Raw genomic sequence first — 26,023 nt, 5'->3', positions numbered from 1 at the left:
GCTGCTATGTGTCTGGGTCCATTGAGTCGGCACTGATCCCATCTCGTCTGACTTGGGGATTACAACCTCCTGACCTGCTGCACGCACGCACGCACGCACACACAGAGAGAGAAGAGAGAGAGAGAGAGAGAGAGAGAGAGAGAGAGAGAGAGAGAGAGAGAGAGAGAGAGAGAGAGAGAGAGAGAGAGAGAGAGAGAGAGAGAGAGAGAGAGAGAGAGGAAAAGTAAAGAAAAATGGTAAAAGAAATAATAAAAAAGAAATTAGAAAAGAGGAACATTTACAGTAACTATCTTCCCTGAATTTTCATGCTATAAAAACATTTTCAAATGAAGAAATTTAAATAAATAAAATTTTTAGCTAAAAATATGCTGCATAATAAAAAGCAAAGCTTGTCAAATGTAGAAAATCTGCTCTCTGATTGCTCTGCATTTTCCTTTCCCTTCCTCGCCACTTCTTTTCTCTGTCTTGATCCCTCCCTCTGTCTGCCTCGCAGTTGTTCTGGACCATCAGTGTGAGCCCACTTTCCTCCCTGTTCCATTAGATTCAGCACATTTGTACCGTTCCAACGCTCTGCTTGTCCTTATAAGGCCAGAGTGAGTAACAGCACTGGGCTCGATCCCATGATCACACAGGAAACACCGCTGTGTGACTGCAAAGTGTGCAGATATGTGGCTGTGCACTTGTGCGTGTGTGTGTATGATAATATGTTTTTATGCGTGTGTGTGTGTGTGTGTGTGTGTGTGTGTGTGTTCCTCAGGGCAGTGCTGTCTTTATACCTTCTGTGCCAGATAACATTTGCAAACTGATCTTATTCAGTCAGATCTCTGCTCAGAAGCAGCATGACACGTCTTCACTATTAGCTTCTTCATCCACTCAGCCGCCCCTGTGTTCAGAGGAGAGCAGGTCCCACTCTGCTGCTTCTGGAAGAATGCTGCTTTGTCAGATGATGAATTTACGTTGGAAGTCCCCAGAGATGCCAAACACTAAACCTTATCCAATTTGTGCAATGGGGAAGATTTGTAGTGTGATTCAATTCTTAGTCGAATCTATCAGCAAAGTAAATGAAGGGGCTTTTCTGCAAAAAAAAATGCTTAGTGCAGGGAAAATCCTCACAGTTGAGAAGTCTCTCTCTTGTAGAACTTAGCTGCAGTTACATACAAGTTCATTACACACTGTGCGTTTTCAGACAGAGAGTAAAGGAACATGATCAGAGCAACAGTTGTGGCTTGGTGTTAGCACTGGGCAGTGTATATGTTTGTGGATTTTATCGTGTGTTTTAAGTGTGTTTCTGTGCTTACATATTTGAAATGCATCCCCTTGAAATCATCAGATTAGAGATGGAGTCAGTAAGTGTGTGTGTGTCTGCTGCCAGCGGTGCAGTCTCTGGCGAGTGGGTGAAGTATATTCCTGTGGATTTATGGTCACCCAGAGCTGGTATTAATAATGGAGACTGGAGAAATATGATCCTACTTCGTGCTGAAGGACAAAACTCACTTTTTGTCTCTGTATTTCATCAAATCCTGCTTTTCTTCTTGCACTTGTTCTGAGTATATACAGTGTTTACATGTCCACCTGTCCTTCCTTCTCTCTGTCCAAGCACTTGAACTCTGTGACAGGAGGGTACAAATTAAAATTGTGCACATTTAATGTGATGCTCGTATATTAGTGTGAAAACAGAAGAGCTACTCTCCCTCAGGTGTCTGAGAATATAAATGCAGGTGCAGACTGTGTCAGCAACAACAGGCCGTCAACAGTCACACAGAGGGGGTGTTACAGGCTGCGGAGCATAAACCCCTCATTACAGGCGAAAACAACAGCACTGATCGACAGGGATGGGAGATAAAGTCTATCTGAGTTCTCATGTGGTGTACACCAAGAGAACGGTGCAGGCCTCAAAGTTCGACCCCCACAGTGAGGGGATCAGGGGGCTCTGTTATCCTGAGGAGGGCATTTAGAGGGAGGGGTCACTGCAGATCAACACAAAGTTGTTCTGAGTGATCACCTCTAATCTATGATGAAACATTTCTATCTGATGGGAGGGGTCTCTTTCAGGACGATAATGCCCCCAGTCACAGGGCGTGGGGGATCAGTGGACGGTTTGATGAGCTCTCAGTGCAGCTGAACAGCCTGGGGAGATGTTGGACCGACGAGTTAGATGCCACTCGACCGTCATCCAACCCTCCAACTGAAGCTGCTCCGATGACACAAGGTGACCCATGACCTCGCGACAATGCTGTGTGTTGGTTTTTCCTTTCATCTGCAGACGCATGAATGGGTGAACCTATCAATCATCTCACCTATCAACCAACGCGAGCATTTCATTCCCCAACTGTCATATTTAATCGAAAAAATAATGATGTACCTCGTATTGGAGAGTGGAAGGAATAATGCTGAAAAACATGAACTGGGGTGAATGTGATGGTCAGAGAGAGAGAGAGAGAGAGAGAGTGAGAGGGAGAGAGAGGGAGAGAGAGAGAGAGAGAGAGAGAGAGAGAGAGAGAGAGAGAGAGAGAGATGTTTTTATGTAGAGCACAAACAATTCTCTTCACCCTGTCCTGTGATAACAAAGAGCCACACTCAGCTACAAGGTTTACCGCAGGCCCTTTTTATTAATAGAGGGTTGGGGTTCGATCCCCTCCCTGTCCACCTATAAAACACCCAAGGTAGCAGACCTATTTCTGTTTTATAATGGCTGAAATCACATGAAGAGTTTCGAGGTCACGGAGGAAAGGGTTATATATGTGTGTGTGTGTGTGTGTCTGTGTGAGTGCCCAAAGAGGGAGGGCAAAGAGCTTCTGCCTGCCCCGGCACGGCTGTAAAAAGACAAATATAAAGGTCTGACGAGCACACATCCATGGTTTGGACAAAACATCTAATTTCAGAAGCTTTAATTTAAAGCATTATTCTCACAGAGCAAGTTTCATTCAAGCAGAAACTGAATTATTACCTGCAAAAGGCTGATTTATGCGATTTATACTAACTACCACCAGTCAGTCAGAAAATATGAGACAATGACACATTTTTGTTGCGCTGGCTCTGAACTCCAGGACGTGGTTTTGATATTAAATGAATAATATGAGGTGAGAGGATTCATCTTCAGTTTTAATCACAGGTTTTATATGTAGCAGACAAAGTAAGCTACATATTCCAGACACTTAAATGAATCCACAACTCACTGGCGTCTGCAAAGCTCAGACATCAACAGACGTTTAGCATCCTAACCATTAAAGGCCCTGCACTGCAGCCATTATAAACCTCTTCTCACCTGCAGTTTGGTTTTCATCAAGAGAAAGACATACTGAGTTTGACTGAGGCCACATGAAGAACATTTCACTGTTTGGCCATAAACAGAGCTTGGCTGCCTTATCTGGAAGGACCATTAGTCTGCTGCATTGCTCTAACATCAAGGGACTGTGTATAGAAAAGGCTGCTTATCTGTTCTATTGTTCACCAAATATCAATGTGAACTCGCCCTTAAACCTGAAACTCACCAATTCAACCTTTATTTCTCCATTGAATCCCACTGTGCTTGAGTATATGGCCAAGTCAAAGACAATCACGTCTCTATCCTTCTACTAATCCTTACAACCTTCTAATAGCATCAATAGAGCTGTGCTTCAATTCATACCTCAGAGGTACAAACTAATAAAACTTCAAACTACACAAAACCAAGAAGCTTCAACAAAGGTCTAATATTACAGGTTAATTTCACAGCAATGGTTAATTTCTTTAAGGAAAGACAGAGAATACATTTAGACATTTCGAGCTCCAAATGACATTTTCTCACCCAAAATATTTGCTCATTAATTATGCAGGATCTCATGAGGGCGTATATGGTGAGTGTATATTATAAAATGCAACCACAAAAGGTAGTTTATCTCTGCACAGACAAACAATAAGCAACACAGTGAGACGAGTTGATTCTTTCACAGGATTCAGACGTGTGATAAACAACGGGAAAAAAAACATATCGCCTGAGGAATCCTCACCTCTCCTCGCCCTGCACTCCAAACAGAGAAATACGCTGCTTTGTACAGGATGGAAAACTGTGTTCATTGTTAGTCATGGGTCTCAGTGGGTGATACTCATGACTAATGTGCCCACATACACACAGATCGTGGCACTAAATTGTGCTATCATGGTGAAAAGATTTTCTGTCTTTGCCCAAGTCAACACTCGGTGTCGGTGTCCCCTCATTTCCAACCCACTTACAGGTTGACTGAGGCAGTGCTTTTAAAACATGGCGTCACGACCAGTAAAACGGAAGCTGTGGAAATATTGTTTTCCACCATACAGGGAATACAATTCATTTTTTAAGTCTGTATGACATCTTTAAAATACAAGGCGGGCTAAATGACTAATAAATACAAACAATTTTTTTCCCAGGCTTTTTTTATGCCTTTATTTATAGTTACAGCAAAGGGCCGCTGGTTAAGACTAAGCCTTAATGGTACTCGCTCTACCAGGTGCCCCAATCTTTTGTTTTTTTTAAAGAGAATATAAGATTAATTTTGATTGAGCTGACGAAAACATTCGTCTTTCATGTAAAATCTCAACATGCTGTAAATGAAACACAAGTCTGACAACTGGATAAAAGTGACGAAAGAGAAGAGATCTCACAGTAGTCAGTTTAAAATGAACAAAAAGAAGGAAGATAAAATAAGAAAGGTTGTGGGAATCGTGTGCCGGGATTTTCCCAAATTCTATTGTGAATCACACAATGGCGCGGCTGTCTCTGGATGGTAGTAGTGACAAGGTTAGGGAGAATACTGGACCCAGTTCAGGGGACTGAGACCTTGAACCAAAGACAAAAAAGAAAATTCCAGAAAAACACACACACACACACACGCACACACACACTACAATGTGATGAATCCGGACGTAGCTCTGACAGGACAAGGAATTCAGTCTTGATCAACAGGATATGATACAAGATCCTCTTATAACTGAGTAGGGGCAACATGGAGGCGACACAGATGACCGAGTCAGTGTTAGTGCTCGTTCAGTGCCAACGGCAACAAACCTGAACCTGTTCAAATGTTGCCTGCACATGTTTATCTTCACAGCTACTATAACTACACCTCCAGGAAAACTGTTTTTTTGCTGCCACCTTTAGAACAAAGGTAAAAGTAAATTTTGTTAAATGTTCAAAAATCTAATTCAGCCAGAGCCATAAGTTGCTATGCTTTATTTAAACACTGACAACGTTGACTGAACAATAAGTGAACTGGTTCATCAGCACTGAGGTGTTATGGGTAAAAGACCATGATGCAGTTCTTCCAAGTTTACCTGATTTCTACAAAGTGACTGACAGAGTTAAACGTGAACTTTCCTTGGTTCTGAGGAGGATGTGAAACACATGGCCTGACTTGACTTATTGCCACAGTCTGAACTATGTGTGTACGCCTGCATGTCTCCATGTGAGTGAAGGGGAAATACAATATGTAATTAGTAAATAAAAACCTTCTGATTGTCTCATTGGATTCAGTTCACTTCGAATTCAAAGCTTCATTAGACGTAGAAAAGATCTGTCAACTGGAAAAAATAAAGAACTGCAGGGAACAGCTGGACACACACACACACACACACACACACACACACACACACACACACACACACACACACACACACACACACACACACACACACACACACACACACAGCACCAGGAGTGGATGGGGAAACAGTTCAGACAGAGAAGTTTTATTTTTCCAAACCCACAATTCCCCAACTCTGAGACTTTTATGTGGCGGCCAGGACCTTTCTCAGTGGGGTTTGCATGTTCCCCCTGTTTCTGTGTGGGTTTTATTCCCCCAGTGCAGAGACACACAGATCCTTTCAATACATGTTGGGATACAGAAAACAGATGCATGAATGGATCACAAAAAATTCTTCATCAACAGTCAATAATCCAATGAAAAGACTGATTCAAACATCAGACTGAGGACAGCACAGCTTTGCTATGTGACATAAAATTAATTACACTTCTTTATGTCATCTGGAATTATATCAATGTCCTTGATTGATATGCTGTATTGCCAATGATTTAAATGTTGGTACCAGCGATATGAGAAGTGGAGCTAAACATGATGACGCAGTAATATTTGGATGAAAATGAATATTTACCAGTATCACACAGTAATTAGCTCTTTTTCTTATGCCTGTTGTCTTTTTTAAACAATCGATGCACATTATAATTGTCAATATACACTTTATTTTAGTAATTTAACCAGAATTGCACCTTTCCACCGTCTCCGCTGACAAAAAACATTTTCACTTGATGAAATATATTTCTTATGTCTGGATCAAATACAAGAATAAACATTAGCTTCATGGTCTGCTGACACCACTACCACTCATATTCAGTTTTCCTGCCTGAAATATGGAGAATTTTCAAAACAATAAGAATCAGAGGGAGGACATGGACAGGAAGACAAAGATGAAGAGGTAAAGACATCACCTTCAGGCAAGCTGACACATTCGCTCCTGTTTGCCAATACTTGTGGGGGTAGTTTTGACTGGGACTTATTATCCTACTGTTGGGGGAGACATTTTGAAAATGGGTAAAAGAATGGAGATAAGTAGCCTGAATCAGTGTCTAATGTTCTCTCTGACTCCCGACTATGAGAGCTGCACACTCCTTCCAACCTGTTTTTATAGCAAGAACACACTTACTAAGGAAAATGGGAAAAAAACATGAAAATGCTCTTGAGCAAAGCATTTAGTCCCCAACTATTCCAGTGAAGGTAATGACGACTCAGTCAGACGGTGGCGGTGCTGACAAGCTTCAGGTGAGCACATTTGTACATTAAGAAAACAGGTGCTGAGAAAAGCCTTTAAGATGAAGCAGAGTGAAGCGGCGCTGTGAGCAGGCAGCAGCTGTGTGGCTCAGCGCTTTCTAAATCTGGGGTTTCCGTGCTTTTTCATTTTGCATCACACAACAAAATGCCATTAGTAATTAAATGACTGACTGTAAATGAACACACATATTAAAGCCCAGAGTACAAAAAAAACTAGATGAAAGCGTTTCATTATAATTAAATCCTATAATAAAGGCTGTGTCACACCGCCCACCATAACAATTGGCTTCCATACCCTCTGCGTAGGACTGTGTGTGTGTATGTGCGTGTGTGTGTGTGTGTGTGTGTGTGTGTGCGTGTGTGTGTGTGTGTGTGTGTGTGTATGTGTGTGACAAAAGCAACGGCACCCTGTTGATTTAGTTCCCCTCTCCTTAGGGAGAAAGTCTGTTGTTGTCTTCCAAAATACACACACCCACCCACAAGCACACAATGCACTCACTTGGAAACAAACTTGTGGTGTGGCTTTTGATGCTTGATAATTGTTTTTAGGCAAACATAATTTTGCTAGCGGAGACAGCTAACCCATAACCATGAATCAATGAAATGGTAATGGAGCCATAGGGGGACAAAAACACACACACACACACTCAGTACAGGCAACATTGCATGAGGAACTCTCTCTCTCTCCCTTCATGCCTGCCTTCATCTCTGGTTTTTTTCACCCTCTCTACACTTAAGTTTCCATTGCTTTTACTTTCCATAGTCATTCACCAAGTCCTACACAAAAAATAAAACCATCTTAAGGAGAAACAAACAAACCAATAAAAGTGAAGTTGAATTAGTTTGCCGTCGGCTCACCTCCATAACCATTACTTCTCCTGCTCCCCTTCCTACAGAAAGCCAGTCAGGTAAATAATCGCCGCTGCTTTAATTAATAAATGCGTCATCCTTAATGAGAGAGGCTTATTGGGCCCTATGGCAACTGCTACTGGTCTGTTTTTCCTTTGATTTTTTTCTTTTCCTTTTTTTAACTTCCCAACTTCAAACTTAATTTCCACCTCTGAAGCATGCTAATTGCTCTCGCTCGCTGCTTTATAAACAACAAAAAAAAACTTTTCTCATTTGGAGGCAGAGAGCGGTATAATGTGCAGCTATCGATCGCAGGGTACAGGAGTTTGCCCCTTAGCTGGTCACAAACTGAGTGACTTTTAGATCTGAGTTGAAGCGGGGGAGGTGTATATTTGGATAAACAAAAGGTGCTCAGTTTCTTAATCATTCAATGTCACTTTCAGCATTTTGTTACACAAGACTCAAACTCAGAGAACACTACAGCAGTGCAGCCTAGAGCGCAAAATAGATTTAAAAGAAACTACTGACTAAGGCCTGTTTGGTCCATTAGATATCAGGAAATACTGAAAATTGTGAAAAAATGTCACAATATCATGGAATTCCACAGCGACATCTGCAATTTCTACTTCTGTCTGACCAGAAACCCAAAGATATACAGCAAACATTCACAATGTAAAGGTCCCTTATAGTCTAAAGGTAGATGTCCATGTGTTTGTGATTATAAAGCAGGTCTAGGTTCTATATTAATACTGTGAAAGTATCAAAGCCTCAGTCCACAGAGAAATGCACACAGCCTGTATTCAGAAATTGAGCCTTAAAACCAGCCGTCAGGACTTCTGGAACTTTGTGATGTCATAACGAAGCAGTCACCACCCTCAGCCATGCCCCAAGCCCCGCCCACCTGGACCCACCATCCAACCTTTTTTTTGTTGTTTTGATTATTTGGATTACTTCAATTATAAATGGATTAACAAAAGTTGCAGGTTAATTTTCTGTTAATCAGCTGATTGATGAATAAAGAAACATTTCAGCTCTAGTTTGGTGAGATGTATTCACTACAGGTCTGTCGACCTAATGTTAAAAAGTGTAAGACTACAATTTTTACTACTCAATTATTAACAATATTATTAATAGTAACAGTAGTATTAGTAGTAGTAGTAATAGTAATACTAGTATATATATTTATAATTAAATTATAGTTGTTATCATTGCTTACTTTTTAACATGCAAAGTTAAATTTGCAGTTTTTTTGTCTCGACGGTTGTAGCTGCTTTAATCAATCCTCCTTGTGCAGCCTGTGCAGGAGCAGAGCTGTGTGCTGGGATCATGTTACACCTGTTGCAGCTTCTGTACAAGTTATTTTCAGAAGTGAATTGAACATTATACAATAACTCTTAAAGCACCACATGACCTGGTGTCTGGTTACATTACAAAGCTGTTCAGTTAGAGATTGAACAGCGGGACCCTTTAAGCTGCTCCAGAGTCAAGGCTAAAGACCAGGGCGGGCAAGTCCTCTCTGTTAGTGGGCTGAGGATCTGGAAGGATCTATTCCCCAGGGCCCATTGTCTCATAATCCATGCACGCAGGTAAACAATAGGACATTAAAGAAAGGATGAACCAGTTTAAAGAAAATAATACATTTGTTACACACTTGACCAGTGTGAGTCAATGAGCTTCATTACATCTGTCTCCTGAGAGCCAACATTTACAACTAATGTTACTGTCTATAGAAGGAAGGAAAAAACTCTATTCATGCATTTCTTTAGTTACTTTTAGAAAAAATCTCCCTGGTATGTGGGTCCCTGCAAGCAGCACTGACTTCTACTGGACTGATTGTGTCTTGATGTACAAGCACATAATGTATTTTCTTACGCGGCCCTGAGGACTCGCAGCCTGGTGTATTGTAACTCCATTAAGTAATACACATACTGTAATACACATCCAGGCACATAAGCACATAAAGTCATCTCCTCATCATTTAAACCCCTGAGGTGTTTTTCTGTCTTTCTATGAACAAATTTCAGCTTAGAAGTGAACATTTTAATAATTAAATTAATTATTGAATTATAAAATGCAAATCAACAACAAACAGGTGCATTTATTAATTCTGTTTTCACCTTTTAACCAAAGCATAATGAAGTTTGACAGCATCTGGGAACACAGAAGTAAAGCTCATGTCTCTGTCCAGCTGAGTGTTCATCATGGTGCAGAGGTTAAACTGTGACAATGCTGCAATAAACCTGCCCGTTTGTCACAGGAGATTAATTTTAGCTCTGCAGTGAAGACCTGTTTTTTTTTTTTTTTAAAAGCCTGGAAGCTTAAATATCATAATGACAAGAAGAAGCAAGGTGAAATTCAGGGGGCGCCTTATTTTACAGCAGTGACGTTGGATTTGAAGTGAGGCACAAAGAGACCAGGCATCGTGTGTGTCCTGAAAGACAAACTGAACTCAGTGATAACTTACTGCATCCCTGAAAGGGCGTGTTTTTGTTAACAGGAAGGGAAAGACAATAAGCCGTTGTTCTTTGTTCAAATAAGGAGCCTGAAAATCGCCTGCATCAGTACACAGTTTTAACATTCACTGACAATAACTAATAAATAATCCAGATTTTCCATGACATCAGCTCTCAGTCTCATACTGTTCTCTTACCCATGTTTATATGTTGAGTCACAAATAAAATGTCTTGTATAAATAAATTGTGAATAAGTCAACGGTGGAAGAAACAGTGCAGCAGAGCTTCATGAAACCTGGGATAAACCTCTGGCCCTGAAACTAAACTGTCAACATATCACAGGTTTTAATCTGCACAAGCTGGACTTAAAACATTAAGGAGAGAGGTCATCACCACTGACAAAGAAAGAAAGAAAAAGAGCAGCAGGTAAGAAGGAGGTGGGACGGCAGCAAAACAATGGCACTGTCAGACTCATCAGAATAAAATCGAATACGTAGCAACATCTTTATAATAGCAGTGCTCACACTTGGTTAGCAACAGCTGCAAACAAAGTCATGGCGGGGTGACACCTGGTCCCGGTGTGGGAGGTGATTTCTTGTTCGCACATTAATCATACACCGTCATTACGGCATGGCAGGCGCGTCCCGGAGCCTTTCCACAGCGTGACTCAGGCAGGCTGAGCTGAGCAGTGGATCTGTGAGGACGTGACTGTGACTGTGTGATTTGAAAAACAGTACCTGTGAGATGACAAGCAAGTAAAACCTCTACTTATCTCCTGTGTGTCTCATCGTCGGGGAAAAGTGGATCATATCAGTCCTATCAGCTCAGCGCCTGCAGGAGCCGTTCACGTCAGAGAGCAACTTGCGACTGACAGCTGAAGGGCCTTGATCACTCCACGCACGTAAGAAAAAGCAGTGAGTCACACAAACGCTCTGCACGTACAAACACACTGATGACCCACACACTGATGACAAGTTTATTAAGTGTGAGGAGGGAAAAAAAGCTTCAGATTCAGAGACTATGAGGTTTTTTATCTTGTCTACATTACAGTCGACTGTCCTGTGCGTGCGCGTTTCTTTGTGTGTCCATATGTACATGTGTGTGTGCGTTTCAGCTCCTTACCCTGTGTGCGTCACTCTCGTGCCCTCTGCGTCGTGGGTCCAGCTCTTCATAAGGTGGCACCATCCCTTCTCTTCTTGCCTGCTGGTACTCTCTCCTTAGCTGCTGGATCCTGTCCACACTGCTACACACACACACACGCACACACACGCACACACGCACACACGCGCACACACACACACACACACACACACACACACACACACACACACACAGGAAGAATGTTTGGAGAAAGAAACTTAATGAACTTAGTTAATGAAGCTGTTACACATCTGAGGTGAATATGAAGAAAACAGGAATGCAGCCAAAAACAGAGTAAATTCAGCTTCATCTATAAAATAAAACCTTAAACTCCTCTGACATCACCAGCAGACAACTGTCCCCATGACGAGCCAGTCGACAGAAGCCATTAGTTTATTTAAACACTCATTTCAACATCAGTCTGCAGAAGTTTGACTGCAGAAATAAATACTGGACGCACCCACCAGTGTACATGCACACACACACACACACACACACACACACACACACACACACACACACACACACACACACACACACACACACACACACAAAGATCAATCTCTTAACCGTTCTGCCTACATCTATATCTGGGTTTGCATGTTTTTCTTTTTCCTCCTGCAAAAGGCAAGAAAACAAAAGCATCAATCACTCCATGAATATTCTCTCTCTGTCACCAGAGGAAATATGCAGCATATCAGCACTGAACCCTGGGCACCTCTGTGAGTCATGCACGTACACACACATCCACTCACCCACACATAATGGAAATATGGAAAGCCATATCATACACATATGTTCCCATATGCACCATTAGAACTGCACTGTGCAATTTCATGAACCAAGTTGGTGGAAGGAGGAAAAACACACTGGAGTCAGAAAAATATCAACACTCTCTCTCTCTCTCTGCTCTCAAAGGTATTCTGTGAACTGATCTGAGAGGTCGCACAAAGCTGTTGTATTACCAGTAGTCAGCATGTCTCACAATAAGTGACATGGACATGACAAAACAGTTTTTTTAACAATGTAAAATCTTAGCACTGTACCAACCTTAACTCTACACTTCAACTCTATTCTGCCGTGAGCTTTAGGAACCAGCCTGGGATACTCCATCCCTGACAGGGGCTGTGGTCCAGGTGAGATACTGATTACACCACAGCCAATCGTCATGTACACAACATGAAGGCACAGATACATATTAGCTAAGCTTAACAGTAAAAACAAGGAGCCCATCTGAAAACACATTCACTCTGATTTTCTTTATGTAAAATTCAGTCTTTGTTCAGACAGACTTCATTACTGATTTAGCACTGATTGTGTGTTTACTCCATCTCTCAGACCGGCTGTTCAGTGATTCAGTGTCTATACACACAGCCCACAAAAACCCACTGAAGTCCATGTATGTCCAGCCATCAGAGACAGAGACATTCCACAGAGATGATGGTGAAGAGGGGAACAACTGAATTACACTGTATTACACACCACCAGCAATGTAACACAAGGATTAGTAACATTATAGGCAATGATGTGGCACATTAGCAAGCAGACTGAAAGTGGGTGTGTAGGTTCCATTGTCTCATATTAACACAGTGATGTCATTTGAAACTAATTAATTTCTCTAAAATGATACAATTTTGAAAACAAAACCCTTTAAACTTATTAAAATGCTAAATCAGGCTTTTCCAGCTGTGGTATTTTTCCTAAAATGTAAACTCCATTCACAAGTTTATGTTTCGCTCTTTGAAACCATGAACCCAGAGAGCTGTGAGACTGACTGTAATATCCACAGCTCTGAAAACACATCACACCCAGTCTCATTTCTATTGCCCCTGCTCTCACCCTCAACCTCAGTTTGTTTAAACGTCCTTTTGTCAGCATCTTCATCCACCAAGGAGCATCTTCCTCTTCATCTGTATATTCACTCTCTATTTTTAATGTTAATTTATGACAATATACAAAACATGAAATATGGATATGTGGTGAACTGCCTGTTTTCATTGATTCTCTTTTTCCATTTAAAATTCACTGGAGCTGTGGGAGTCACACAGTAGATTGACAGAAGCTGCATTTATTTACAGTATATACTGTACGAGGACTGCATTGTGTATCTGTGTGTGTTTGTGTTGTTGTGTGATTGTGTTTCTGCTCCATATTCTAGCTGCAGAGGGAAAGACAGCTGTGTCAGCAGCCACACACAACATCCACACACAGTGAAATCACATGCTAACTGCACCTCATGACCAAGAGACACACATTTTTTAGTCTTGACTGTCCTGTCACTGTGATCTGTTCAGTTTCAACATTTCCTCTTCAATTATGTTTTTAAAATTCTCTTGATTAGTTGCTGTTTTATTTTATCATTCTTTTAACTGAGTAAATCCAAGAATATCATTTTTCCTTCTGGACGGCCTCAGAAACATGACAGACTGACTGAATAATGAAGTTACACCATTGGTTTGGTGAGTGTTGGAGTTTCCCCATGTTTCCAATGTTGTCGTTACTTCTTTTTTTTTTCTTTTCTTTTTCAAAAAAGCACCGAGTGACAAATCTAGCAATTTTCAGAACAAACCTTAGCAACTTTCCATAGAAGCATTACCGTGCGAATGACTTGGAAGAGACTGCTAGTTCAGTCTTAATGGGCCACAGCCACAGAGTGGGAGAGAAGAACAGATAAAAGGCTGAAACCAACTCATTCACACTAAGCAGAAAGCAAACAGCACACAATGATGTCATGAATATGCCAATTAGCATACTACATCATCTAGAGACATTTAGCAGCTTTACCAGAGGGCTTCAGCTACTCTCCACTTTTTACAGCAGCTCCGTTTTTATACTAGTTTGATTTTGAACATTTTTATTGTATTTATTACCTTTGCCGGAGATACACCTGAGGCAAGGCTATCTCATGATGAAAATAAACATTTGCATTTACTGCTAATTAATGCTACATCCCACATCCTCCCTTTCCTCTTGCCTTTACCCCCTGACAATCTTTTCTGACTGAGTCATTCCTGAGCCCAAGTAAATATTTGTAACAAATCTGAGGAAATTCCCTGAAGGTGTGACTGAGACATCGTGCTCAGAGAAACAGGACGGACAGAGCAACGAGCTGAAAAAAACAAAATGCCTCCGGCTGTCGCTGGTGTGGAGGCATCAAAAATGAGGAACTGGATGGAGAGAACAGACAGAGCTGGAGTTTCTGGTAGTTTCTACCTGAAACATGATGAGGTAAACTGTAGACATGCCTCTGCTGCAGACACTGCTAACTAGCTCTGCTGTTGTTACATTGGCTGTTTGTGGCAAAACTGAGTCTGCTCTGCTCAAATGGACCCGTGGTCAAACAAATTCTACTCTTTTCTACTTGGTTCTTCTCTGCCCTGTTCTGTTTTGTTCAAGCTCATCTTTGCTTTGCTTTCTCATGTTTATGCATCACAGTCGAAGTGATTTGTCTCACAAAGAGCACGAGATGATACATAACTCATGCAAATATGCTCTCACACACACACACACACACAAACACACACATACCTTCTGCTGTTTTATTGACCGAGGGCCTGGGAGAATAGGGTGGTAAAATGTACACAACACTCATTTTATGCCCACAGAGGCATGCACACACACATAAACAAACACTCATAAGTACACACACACTCACACACACAAAGGGTGCTTTATACGATTTATAACCCCACATAGAGGGAGGAGGGTGGGCTCCAGAAGAAATAAATATGATAAACACAGACATACACAGCACACACACACACACACACACACACACACACACACACACACACATACACATGCAGATAAGTATGCAAACATTTCCGTGACCACATACTGAGGGAGTGTGGAAGTTACTGATTAGCTTTGGAGAAACAAGTTCGCAATAAAGGAAGCAGAACTGTGTGACTTCACTTTTTAACAACCACTGTGGTCATTAAACACAACTGGGGTTGATTCATGTGGTAACAGCTACATAGCATAGCATTGTTGTGTGACTGTGAAGCAGATGAGTTTATGTATTTACAACCTACCAACACTTTTGCTTTGATTAACAAGAATTTCACATCAGGAACAATGTTAGATGAGTCAGACATACACTTCACTTGTCTGCACATCTGCACGTTTCAAAATAAAAGCAGAGGCGTCGCCCAGCAAGAACAAACTCTGTCTCTCTCTCTCTCAAGTGTGGGTACACACACACCCACACACACATACACACACACACATACATGAACACACACACAGCAGGGGAGAGAGGGAGATCAATCTCTTGCTCTTGCTCTGTCACACCAATAATAATTCTATAAATGTTTAAAATCAGAATCTGAAACTCGGCATAGCTGTTAATAATGCTGCTATTAATAATTGAGGGGTTTTGTTCCATTAATAAGGCCCTTAAATATATCAATGTCCACAGTAAAAGAATACGTTCTTGTCATTAAAGCCTATAAATATTTACAAGACTGGTTATAAGACGTAAGGTATAACCTTATATATTCCCCTCTGTGGCTTGCTTTAAATCAGTTTTTGGGACCTTGCCATCTAAAAGCAAGACTCCAGTGCTGAGGGCAGGATGAAATGTGGCATATGTTCAAAGGTCATGTATATTTAACATTCATTTTTAATGACATAATGTGAGATCTGTCAGGTCCTGTAGTAACACAATCTGTTCAGGAGAAATACACTATGCATAGGTTTAAATCCTCTGGAAGATGTTTTATTTATTTAAACTTTAATGCCGGTGTTAAGTGTAAATACCTTAGAAAGACATTATCAGCCTGGTTGACTTTAGGCCTGGCTTAATAACATCATCAATAATTTAAAACCATGCAGAGAGATGTGGCAAATCCATTTCCAACACCAGCACTGGAATCTAAAGGAAAACACAGTGATTTGTCATATGCACCAGGAGATGTACTGGTGTTTCCCTCCATCAGAAGAATTAATTAGAGATACAGACAAAGAAAGACAGGGTCAGATGAAAAGATGGATACGACATAAAAGAAGAAGAGAAAAAGACAGAGAGAGAGAGGGCAGGTCAAGCAGATGCTTTTAGTGTTCTCTACCAGATGACTTTTAGCTGAAAGGTTTCATAAATCTGACTGAAAATGAGCGAAGGACGATCTGTACACACAGCAACACACATGTAAGTACACACATACACACACAGGTGACGTATAGACTCCTCTTAGAGCTACACAAGGGAAAGATGTTACTCAGGTTCTTGGTTCAGATTTATCACATTAATGCACATATGTGTACATGTGAGTGTGCGTTTCAATTCAGAGCTAAACGACACATAAATATGCAAAGGAAGAGGATGAAATCTTTGATGTAATATAGTCTATGGACATGGTACCAGTCGGTATGAAAGGAGTAAAATCATACTTTATTAGAACAAGAAGGAGAGTGTGTGTGTGTGTGTGTGTGTGTGTGTGTGTGTGTGTGTGTGTGTGTGTGGGTCTTGGTGGGACCGTAGACAAGGAAAGGATAAAAGTGTTACCCACTGGCAGAGCTGTTGACCTTCTGAAAAAAAGCAAAGCAGTAAAGTCAGATTTCCTTTCATTAGCACAAACACAGAGTCATGATGGCCATTTGGGAAAATCAATAAAGCTTGAAAACATGAACTGTAATTGATCCAAAAGCTTAAGAGGTGGTGCACATTGTATACAAAAGGCTCCTTCACCCTTTTTAAGAAAGTAGGGAATTTGTGACTTTGCATCCTGCTGACGTTGATCAATGCAGCAAACAATAACTGTGTTTTCCTGAGCTGTGGAAACGTCTGACTCTTCGGTGCAACAGCAGATGAACATTCACTTCCTACTGGACTGAGATCTAATAAGGCAGCAACCTTAAACCTGTTTAGTCAAGGACACAAATTGTGTGAATTAACTTAATTATACTTGATCACTTAATTTAATTCAATACAACTTTGATGTAATTTTTTATGCTCTTAGACAAGTGATAAAATTCATTAATATTTTAACTATTTGACCTCATGAATGAGCAGTTTAAAAATGATTCTTATTTTCAGGCCACAGTCGATCAACAGAGAGGACAACAGAAGAAATGAAGCTTAATATTGACTGATGATGACAAGAGGGAGTTGTAGTCTTTTTCTTTCCACACTTCCACAAATGAGTGCTGATCTGTCTGTGTGTGTGTGTGTGTTCTCCCCGGTGTCTAGTTGTAGAGTAGAGGATCGTTATCAGACCACAGCAACAGACACAGGTCAATGCATTATCTCTGCCTGTGTCTTGTATCTGTCTCACTCGGCTGCTTGTACACATGCAAACATGCACGAGTGCGAGCGCGCGCGCGCACACACACGCGCGCACACACACACACACACACACACACACACACACACACACACACACACACACACACACACACACACACACACACACACACACACACACACACACACACACACACACACGATTACTCGCAGATAACAAAAACAACTTCATCAGTGTGAGTTATTGTCCCTCATCTGGTTACACAGATATGAGTTTTCTTTACATCACTGTATATATTCTGTCATTTGACATTTCTGTGATGCGTTCGCTTCCCTCTGCACCTTCTCCTTCACTGCGAGTCATTTAGGGCGGTAAATATTCACAATCCTGTCACTCTTTCTATTTTCAATTTCTCACACCTCCATTCAACCCTTTCTCACTCTCTCGCCTCGTCCCAGCCTCCACAGTTTGTGCAGGCAATCATCTCTGCTGTCATTTCCATCCCTACCTTGATACCATCCATCTCTCCTTCCCTCCCACTCCATCTTAATCTCTTCATCGTCTGCTCATCTCCATCCCCTCTGCCCTGCCTCCGTTTCCCTCCCTCGCCTCGTCCTTCATCATCTCCCTCCACCTAATCTTCCTGAGCTTCTGCTTGGCTCTAATTAGCTGACGTCTCCACTAATGAAGCTTGACAACAAAAGATCACCAATTCTGGCAGGTGGGTCAGAGGGGGAAAAAAAAAAAAAAAACGGGGCAAGAACAAGGGTGAGTGAAAGAAAGACTCTGTAATGTGCAGCAGTTGTGTGTGTGTGGGTGGCGTGGGCACATGTACGTGCTGTCAGGTTGCTCTGTTGCTCCTCTTCCTCTACAGGCTAACAGGAAGTGACACGTGTTTTTAAAACGCGGCTGACAGGATATGACACTGCTCCTTACACAGCGGCGTCTAAGCACGAGGAGTAATTAGCGCTCTATCGACTGCTATGACATCAATCAGACGAGCTGTCGAAATGCTCGAGAGACACGCTCACAGTGGCAAAGGAGGCAGGCATCCAATCGTCATGGCAATCTGAGTGTGTGTGTCTGTGTGTGTGTGTCTGTGCATGTTCGTATTGTACAGATTGAAAATAGTCTGGCGTAACATTATTTAGACAAGCCTTCCTTTGTGAGAGCACGTGTGTGTCTGTGTTTGTGACAGACAGAGAGGCAGCGCTACAGGTGGTAAACTGACTGGCAGAAAATCATGGAAGCAGGCGAGCAGGCTGTCTGGCTCAACACTCCCCTTTGACTTCAACAGCCGTGTGTGTGTCTGTGTGTGTGTGTGTGTGTGTGTGTGTGTGTGTGTGTGTGTGTGTGTGTGTGTGTGTGTGGCAGGAAGCCTATTTGCCTAATGTGTCTGTCAACCACATAAGCTGTAGATGGGATCTCTGTAAAAATGGATTTACGCTTAACGCAAGGGGTTAACAGCTTCCCATCAGAGAAGCCTACAGCCTGGGTTCAGATTCATCGTCCAGTGTTTACATTTAACCTGTTGAACAAACCACAGACGAACCAGACAGAGCCACTGTGCTGCACGTGATCAGGCTGTGTCACGCTTCTTTTATATTTGTATTTCTCGTTTTAATTTTTTCATTCACTTTGTGACAAAGAATAAAGATGGGAGAGTTCGCTTCATGTAATTACTGAAGAGAGGAAAACTGCCTTGCATCTGCCTGTTTCTACTCCTTCATTCACTGTGACACAGAGGGACGATCACAGAACACTAGACATGAAAGAGCATAAAATTCAATATCATAATTATGGTGACCAAAATGATCCCGGTTATCAGTATTATCACTGTGTTGAAATTGAATTGTGCTGAAAATGTTCAAATAGTAATAACACACAACCTGAAATCATTACACTAAGTGAGTCTTTGCCTTTAAACATTAAAATAACAAGTCCAACACCTCTGAGTCACAGGTGAGGACAGGGACCAGCAGCAGTGGCCTGCTACATGCCCACTCTGTAAACAAGGGGATTCATGTATTTATTTTTTCCGTGCTGTCCCGTCTTTGAGTGCACAGGCAGTGTAGACGCACCTGTCACCTGCCCGGCACGCGGCTGTTAAACCAGAAAAAAACACCGCTCTTGGGATGACAGTGACCTGCCGCCATTCTTAAAAACACACGATCACCGGCTGAAGCGTCCCACATGGAGGCTCAGCAGCTACAGCTCAGTCTCTCTCTCCTGTGCGTGTGTGTGTGTGTGCACGTGACCTGGCTCTGAACAGAGAGGTAAGCTCGTCTGCCAGTGTAAAAGATGTCAATCACCTTGTTTCGTGGATTTACTCATGTAAAAAAAAAAAAAAAAAAACCTGCTTATACCAACTAACTTTGGAGCAAAAAGGATTTTAGAAGGCTGAAAAATCTGAGGAGGAGACATTACAAACACAAGTTCTCACCACGCATGCTTAACCACTGTAATAAACCACGGTAATCAGCCACAGGTGAAACTAACCATCTGACATTACTACCGTGATGTAGCCTGAAACCGTTTCATCTCTGCTGCAAACTGAAGATCTGCAGCCGACATGATTTGCTCGATGTACATTAATAAAAAGGAGACAATTGCTGAGCTTTTCTACAACCTGCTGCTTCACTCTCAACCTCCACCAACACTGGAAACCTGTGAGAGGAAACATAAGCAGCCCAAGCTGACTAATCACAGTTCTTGTGGTTCTGCTGCAGTATAACTGGAACCCTCCTAATGTTCTCTGTGCTCCTTTCTCTTCTGTACAATTCTTCTCAATTTAACTACAAAATTGTTATTGCCTTTAAAAAACCAATAAAAGTTTTGTTACAGATTAATTTTAACAAAGATATCAGGTCATGTCAAAGAGCTAAACAAAAAAAAAACAAACTGTGGTATATTCAGATCCAAACAACAGTAAAATGTGTTGTGTTTACTGACAAACCAAACTTTGTCACTTTTGTCCTCATTGTTTAAAGTGTTAACAGTTTGTCTTGATTGTAGCTTCACTAAAAATCTCTCGACTCACTCCAGAAGTTGTGCGAAGTCTCTCCCCCTGACCTTTACTTCACATGACCTCATCTCTCCAATGCTCTGTCAAATTTTCTTTGCTTGTTATTGAAATATTTGCTGGCTTTGTGGACTCAACCAGTAGTTTTATTAAATTTAATTAAGTAAATTCTCAGTCACAATCCACATAAGCAGAATATTTTCACCCAAACGTGACTTGATAAGAAGTAATCCTAACCTTTCCCGAAATTTGTTGTTTTAACCTTCACCCCCAAACATGACCTTTAATTTTGTTGAAGGTCTCTAGGTATAGAGACAATTTCAAGGTTACATAATGTGAACAGGAAAAAAAATATATCACACAAAGAAATAAGAACTTCTCTACATTAAAATGCATAAAAATCTTTAAATATACAAACAAAAACAAAAAAATGCAGAAAAGCCGTGTGTGTGTGTGTGTGTTGCTTAGCTACAGTTGGCCAATACTGATATTTCAACTTTTTTTTTTTTTTTAACTCTTTAATAACCTGTTCTGTATGAAAGTGGAATAACAAACATCTATATAGATGGGAAATAACATGGAAGATGTTTGAAGCTAATCCCATCATTGAGTGTGTTTCTTTTGTGCTTTGAAACTTTCAGTGTGTTCATGTGTTGTGTGTCCTTGTAAGAGCCTGAGTGCATGTGCCCATGTGTCCTTTTACCGTGTGCGTGCTCCATTGCGGACGGATGTCCTTTGCATGGAATTTATTTTTCATTGAGAACTACTTGTGCAAATACGAGAGGCGGAAATCATAAATGAGAGGAAGCGAGTGCAACAGGGGGAAAGAGAGACCTAGAAAGGGTCTATTGACGGAAAGAGAGCAAGGGGGAGGAAGGGATGGGGCAGACGAGTGCCTCTTGAGAGCTTTTCCTTATTAGCCAAGCTGAATCATGCGCTTTGAGTCCAGAAAGCACACACTCTGGCCCTTTTCTCATCTGCTAACTGCCCCCCCCCCGTACCTCTTCACATTCTCTACTCTCAGCATCTCAGTTCAGCTCATCCCTTTATTTTTTTTCTACTTTCCCATCTCCTTCTCTCAGTCTGATGTGCCCTTTCAGGCCCAGACACTCACTGCTCACTGCCCCCCCCCCCCCAAATTCTCCTTGCATGTCCTCACTCCGTCCACCTCGTTCCCCGTTTCATCTTCTGAATTAGCCCAAAACACCCACTTAGCCTCTCTCCTGCTCTGAATCCTTCGCTCACTCTTCTTTTCTCCGTTCTCTCCCCACCAGTGGAGCCACTGCTCTCGTCCCTGTCATTACTCAGGTCCACTCATGTCTCCTTTCACCTCACAACATTTGGGCCCCATATTGCTCCTCCTCATCACCCCCTCCTTTCATTTTTTTCAGCCCTAAACATGCAATGACCCTCAATCATTTTCTTTATCCTCCTTTTCTTCTTCCTCACCTTTGTCCTCCATCACTACTCTGCATCCCTCTCTTCCTGCTTTTAGAATTAAATCCCTTCTTTTCTTCAGCACTTCCCCCCACTAATTTGTTCCTTTAGCTCCAAACTCATTCTGGGTCTCTTCTCCATACCTCTCTTCTGTTTCACCGCTTCCCCTGTTTCTTTCTCTGCCTTCCCTTCCTCTGTATTCAAAATCCCACTTAACCTTCCACTTTACCTCCCTGCAGTTCCAAAACACTCCAAACTTCTCCCTCATGCTCCATGAATCCACTTGCTTCTCTAGCTGAAAACACTCCTTTCCACAGAGTTTCCACAATAACGCACAATTTTCCTCAGAACCTACATGAAGAAACGAGTCTCATATAAACATGTTGTAAATCTGCCATTTACGGAGCAGGTGAACACACCTGCAGAAAAGTTTAGTCAAGGGAAAGAAGTAGATTAAGTTTAGGAAAAGACTGACTTCACTCTTGAAAAAGAAGAGATTCAGACCCTGCAGACAGGCTTTAAAACACACAGCCACCTACAGTATCAGAGAACCACAGCCTCCTGCCCAACACTTTCACAGTAATATAAGAACAATGGACCATCTCCTGCTCTTCAGCTAAACCTAAACTGAGGTCGTTTTCAGTTGCTTCAACAAAAAAACTAAAATAGTAATGTTTTTTTTTTGTTTTTTTATTATTATTTGCAGGTCAGAAAACACATCTTCTTGTCAGAGGGGCCTGAGACATCAGATCCTTGTGAAACCGTCTGTTATATGACAGAAAACCTCAGATCAGACCCAAAATATTTCATTTGATGTAAATGTTCATTTACTACTGAAAAATCATCATGTACCTGCCCAATACTAGCAAAGATTCACCTCTTAATGCACACACACACACACACACACACACACACACACACACACACACTCAGTCCCACACACACACGAAGCCCCCACTCCACTAAGACTAATTACCTACAAGAAGAAAGAGATGTGAAAACAGCTCTTCCAGAGAAACAACCTTGCACCCACAAAAGCTCCCTCCAAGTGTGTGTGTGTGTGTGTGTGTGTGTGTGTGTGTGTGTGTGTGTGGCACTCAATGAGCTGAGAGAATGTCAGATTAATTAACATGGAGGAAAGAAAGCCTCTCCACTGACTGGCCAAGCAAAGCTAAAAGCTCATCTCTCATTCCTGTACGAGCTGCTCTGCGTCTCTCCCGGTCCTCGTTTCACCATCCAGGCTCCATCCTGGTTTTACGTTCATGTATCCTTTGAAATAAGACGAGGACCATCTATATATTCACGCAGCAGATGTTACAGCTGTGTGAACTGAACACTGCCTTTCCAGCCTTGTATTTGTGACATAAATGTCGCAGAGGAGCCTAACAACCACTTCACTGTGTCGTACACTGAGTAGCACTGACAGGAAATCTGCTGGATAACTCTACAGAAGGGAAGAGTATTACTGTGTGAAACAGCAAAAGTTTTCTCCCAATAGCAGATGGTTGGACGAGTGACAGCCAATGGCAAACGGGCGTCCAACATGTTTATCCTCTTTAGTCAAGCAAACCCAAAACAAACACAAATGGAGCAACACAAAGAACTGGGTGGGGGGGACAGGGGGGGACAGAGTAGGGCAGAGCAGCAACTTTGTGGCAACTTTGCATAGTGGTTATTAATCCAGCAGCTTCACACAACAACTGTACTGCCAAGCAACTGATAATCTGCCATTTTTCAGCTCCTGCATATATAAAACATGACACGACGGAGCTCATTATGCAGCACAGTATCCCCTGAGACAACAGGCAGCATCTCAGAATATTCATGATAAGTATTAATTAGCAGCTGCACCTGTACAATGTTAACCAAACACGCTCCAGACCTCCTTTTCTTTCTTTTATGTTTTTTGTTCTCTCCTTAGCTTTCACTCATGTGCAACAGTTCCTCTCTCTCTCTCTCTCTCTCTCTCTCTCTCTCTCTCTCTCAAACTCGCTCCACTCTGCTCTCTTCAGGCTGATTGTTTTCTAATTGGTGGAGTGCCAGAGGTCGTGGTTGTTATGGTAACCTGCGAGGGGCCCTTGGAAGGGTTATGTGGTGGTGGTTGGGTGATGGTAGGAAGGGGGCACCCACTCAAGAAAACTGAGGGCAGCACTCATTCAAGGCTTAGGTGGTCACTTCAGAAAATGGACTCTGAGTTTGTGAGTGTGTATGTGTGTGTGTGTGTGTGTGTGTATGTGTGTGTGTCTGTGTGTGTGTGTGTGTGTGTGTGTGTGTTTCACATCCTAACAACCTCAGTTTTGAACATGCACCTAAGTGTGTGAGCGCACAAGAGGGAGAAAATGGGTCTTGTGAGAGGAAGAGAGTGTGTGTGTGTGTGTGTGTGTGTGTGTGTGTGTTTACGTGCAGAAGGTGGGCAAAGAATCCTGCTCTTCACTTCAAAATTTTCTGAAGAGCTCCTTTGTTTGAGTCCTTTTCTCCCCCCCTCGGTTCCCCTGCTGCCTCCTCCCCTGTGGAAGCCACTCAGGCTCTCTGATCTCTCCATCTGTGTGCTGACACGGAGGAGAGACAGAGGAGCTGCAGGAGAGTGGACACCAAGAGAACGACCAAGCTGGCAAACTTTGAAATGCATCTTTTTTTTCCCACTATGATTTCACACTTCATTCACACTTAGCTTTTTCTGACCCCCGATGTCCCAGTGGGTTGAAAACAATCTCTGGTGCAGACAGATGTGAAGACAATGACGTAAGCCTGCTCTGGGATTAAATGTCAATATAGATGATCAGGAAGAGTCCACAACAGTGAGGCATGACAACACACTGTAGGAAATAATTTCCGTTGAGCAAAGAGACAGATAGAAAGTGATGCAGTAGATTATTCATGGAGATGGATAATTAAATTTTGGCTTGTTTATATGAGTAAGTGCAGGAGAGAATGTGTCTGCGCGTCTCCAAAACACAACCATGGCTTGGTCTGTGTGTAATTTTTACCAAATGTGTGCTCTCTCTCTCTCTCACTGTGTGTGTGTGTGTGTGTGTGTGTGTAATGGGTTTACTAAATGAGCCTGCATTAAACTCTGCCATGCATAAGGAATTAAACTGGCGGTGCCCTTTAGAATTAAAGGTGGTGGGCTAGTTGAGAGGCAGACAGTGTGATATATCACTGGGCTTAAATAACTGTCCTCCTGTAATAGAGTTGTTTAAAGCAAAGCACTGATAAAAAATATAAAAATAAAGTCGTAATACTCACATATGCCACTTTCTCATTCGCTTGCATTGGCAAGTGGCAGCTTGCTTACATAAGGCCAGCTGTGTTCATGGGAACATGTAACTAAAGCCACGAGCACCAAAACCCATGCGCCCCATCACTGTTGCTTAATTTGCTGTTATTGCAGAAGCCTGTTGCTCCTCTGCTACAGTTCATCACAGGTTTTGACACCTGAGAGACACCTGACAGAAGAAAACATGGCTGCATGTACGAGCTGTTCCACAGTCACATGACTAAGGGGGCTTCTTAAATGTATGAAGGTGCACCAGTGGATACAGACTACATGAGCGAGCAAAGGCTGGAAAAACAGCTGACAGAGGCAGCTCCACTTACTGCCACTGACAGTTGATGAGAAACCGAAGGCAGGTAGCACCACTGAAACAAAACATCATTTATATTCAGACATATTGATTATTAAGTTGGCACAACTTGTTTTACCACCAGCAAACAAACAGGAAAAGCATAAAGACCTCACGACTTTAAATTACTGTTCCATAATGAAGTCATTAACTTCTTAATCTAACAATAAGTAGCCAACAAGGAAATTACTATGAGCTGAAACTAACAACTGCCAAATTTACAACAAGCATTGTGAAGTGTTGTGTCCTCTTAGCTGCTCTTTATTTTGCAATCAAGATCTACTCATGTTACAATATTACAATTGTCACTGTCTGAGCAAACTGGTTTTGTTAATGTGAACCTGTAAACAAGTAAGTATGGAGAGAGACAGGGCAGCTGAATATCAGCCCGTGGTATTGTTTGATCACTTAAATCATCATCCAATTGTCATCAAGGACGAGGCAGTAGCTGTTA

General features: G+C 41.9%; 1 protein-coding gene across 15 annotated transcripts in view; it reads right to left on the bottom strand.

The window, feature by feature from the left end:
* pard3bb (par-3 family cell polarity regulator beta b) overlaps positions 1-26,023 on the bottom strand; it is a 189,839-nt gene that overhangs the window by 40,066 nt on the left and 123,750 nt on the right. For 12 of the 15 annotated variants that reach the window (XR_011687191.1, XM_071472713.1, XM_071472707.1 and 9 more), the window contains one exon: positions 11,225-11,345. Coding sequence is in view for 14 of the 15 variants with exons in the window: in XM_071472713.1 (XP_071328814.1) it covers positions 11,225-11,345 (121 nt within the window). In the remaining variant the exon portion in view is untranslated. The remainder of the gene's footprint in view (positions 1-11,224; positions 11,346-26,023) is intronic. The other 3 variants (XM_071472710.1, XM_071472711.1, XM_071472721.1) reach the window with 1 other exon arrangement.

Source organism: Trachinotus anak, unplaced genomic scaffold, assembly GCF_046630095.1.
Source record: "Trachinotus anak isolate AG129_WGS33_773 ecotype Australia unplaced genomic scaffold, CSIRO_AGI_Tana_v1 ptg000039l, whole genome shotgun sequence".
Taxonomy (NCBI): Eukaryota; Metazoa; Chordata; class Actinopteri; order Carangiformes; family Carangidae; genus Trachinotus; species Trachinotus anak.
Note: the sequence above shows the minus strand (reverse complement) of the source record. Positions and strands in the feature narration are given on the sequence as shown.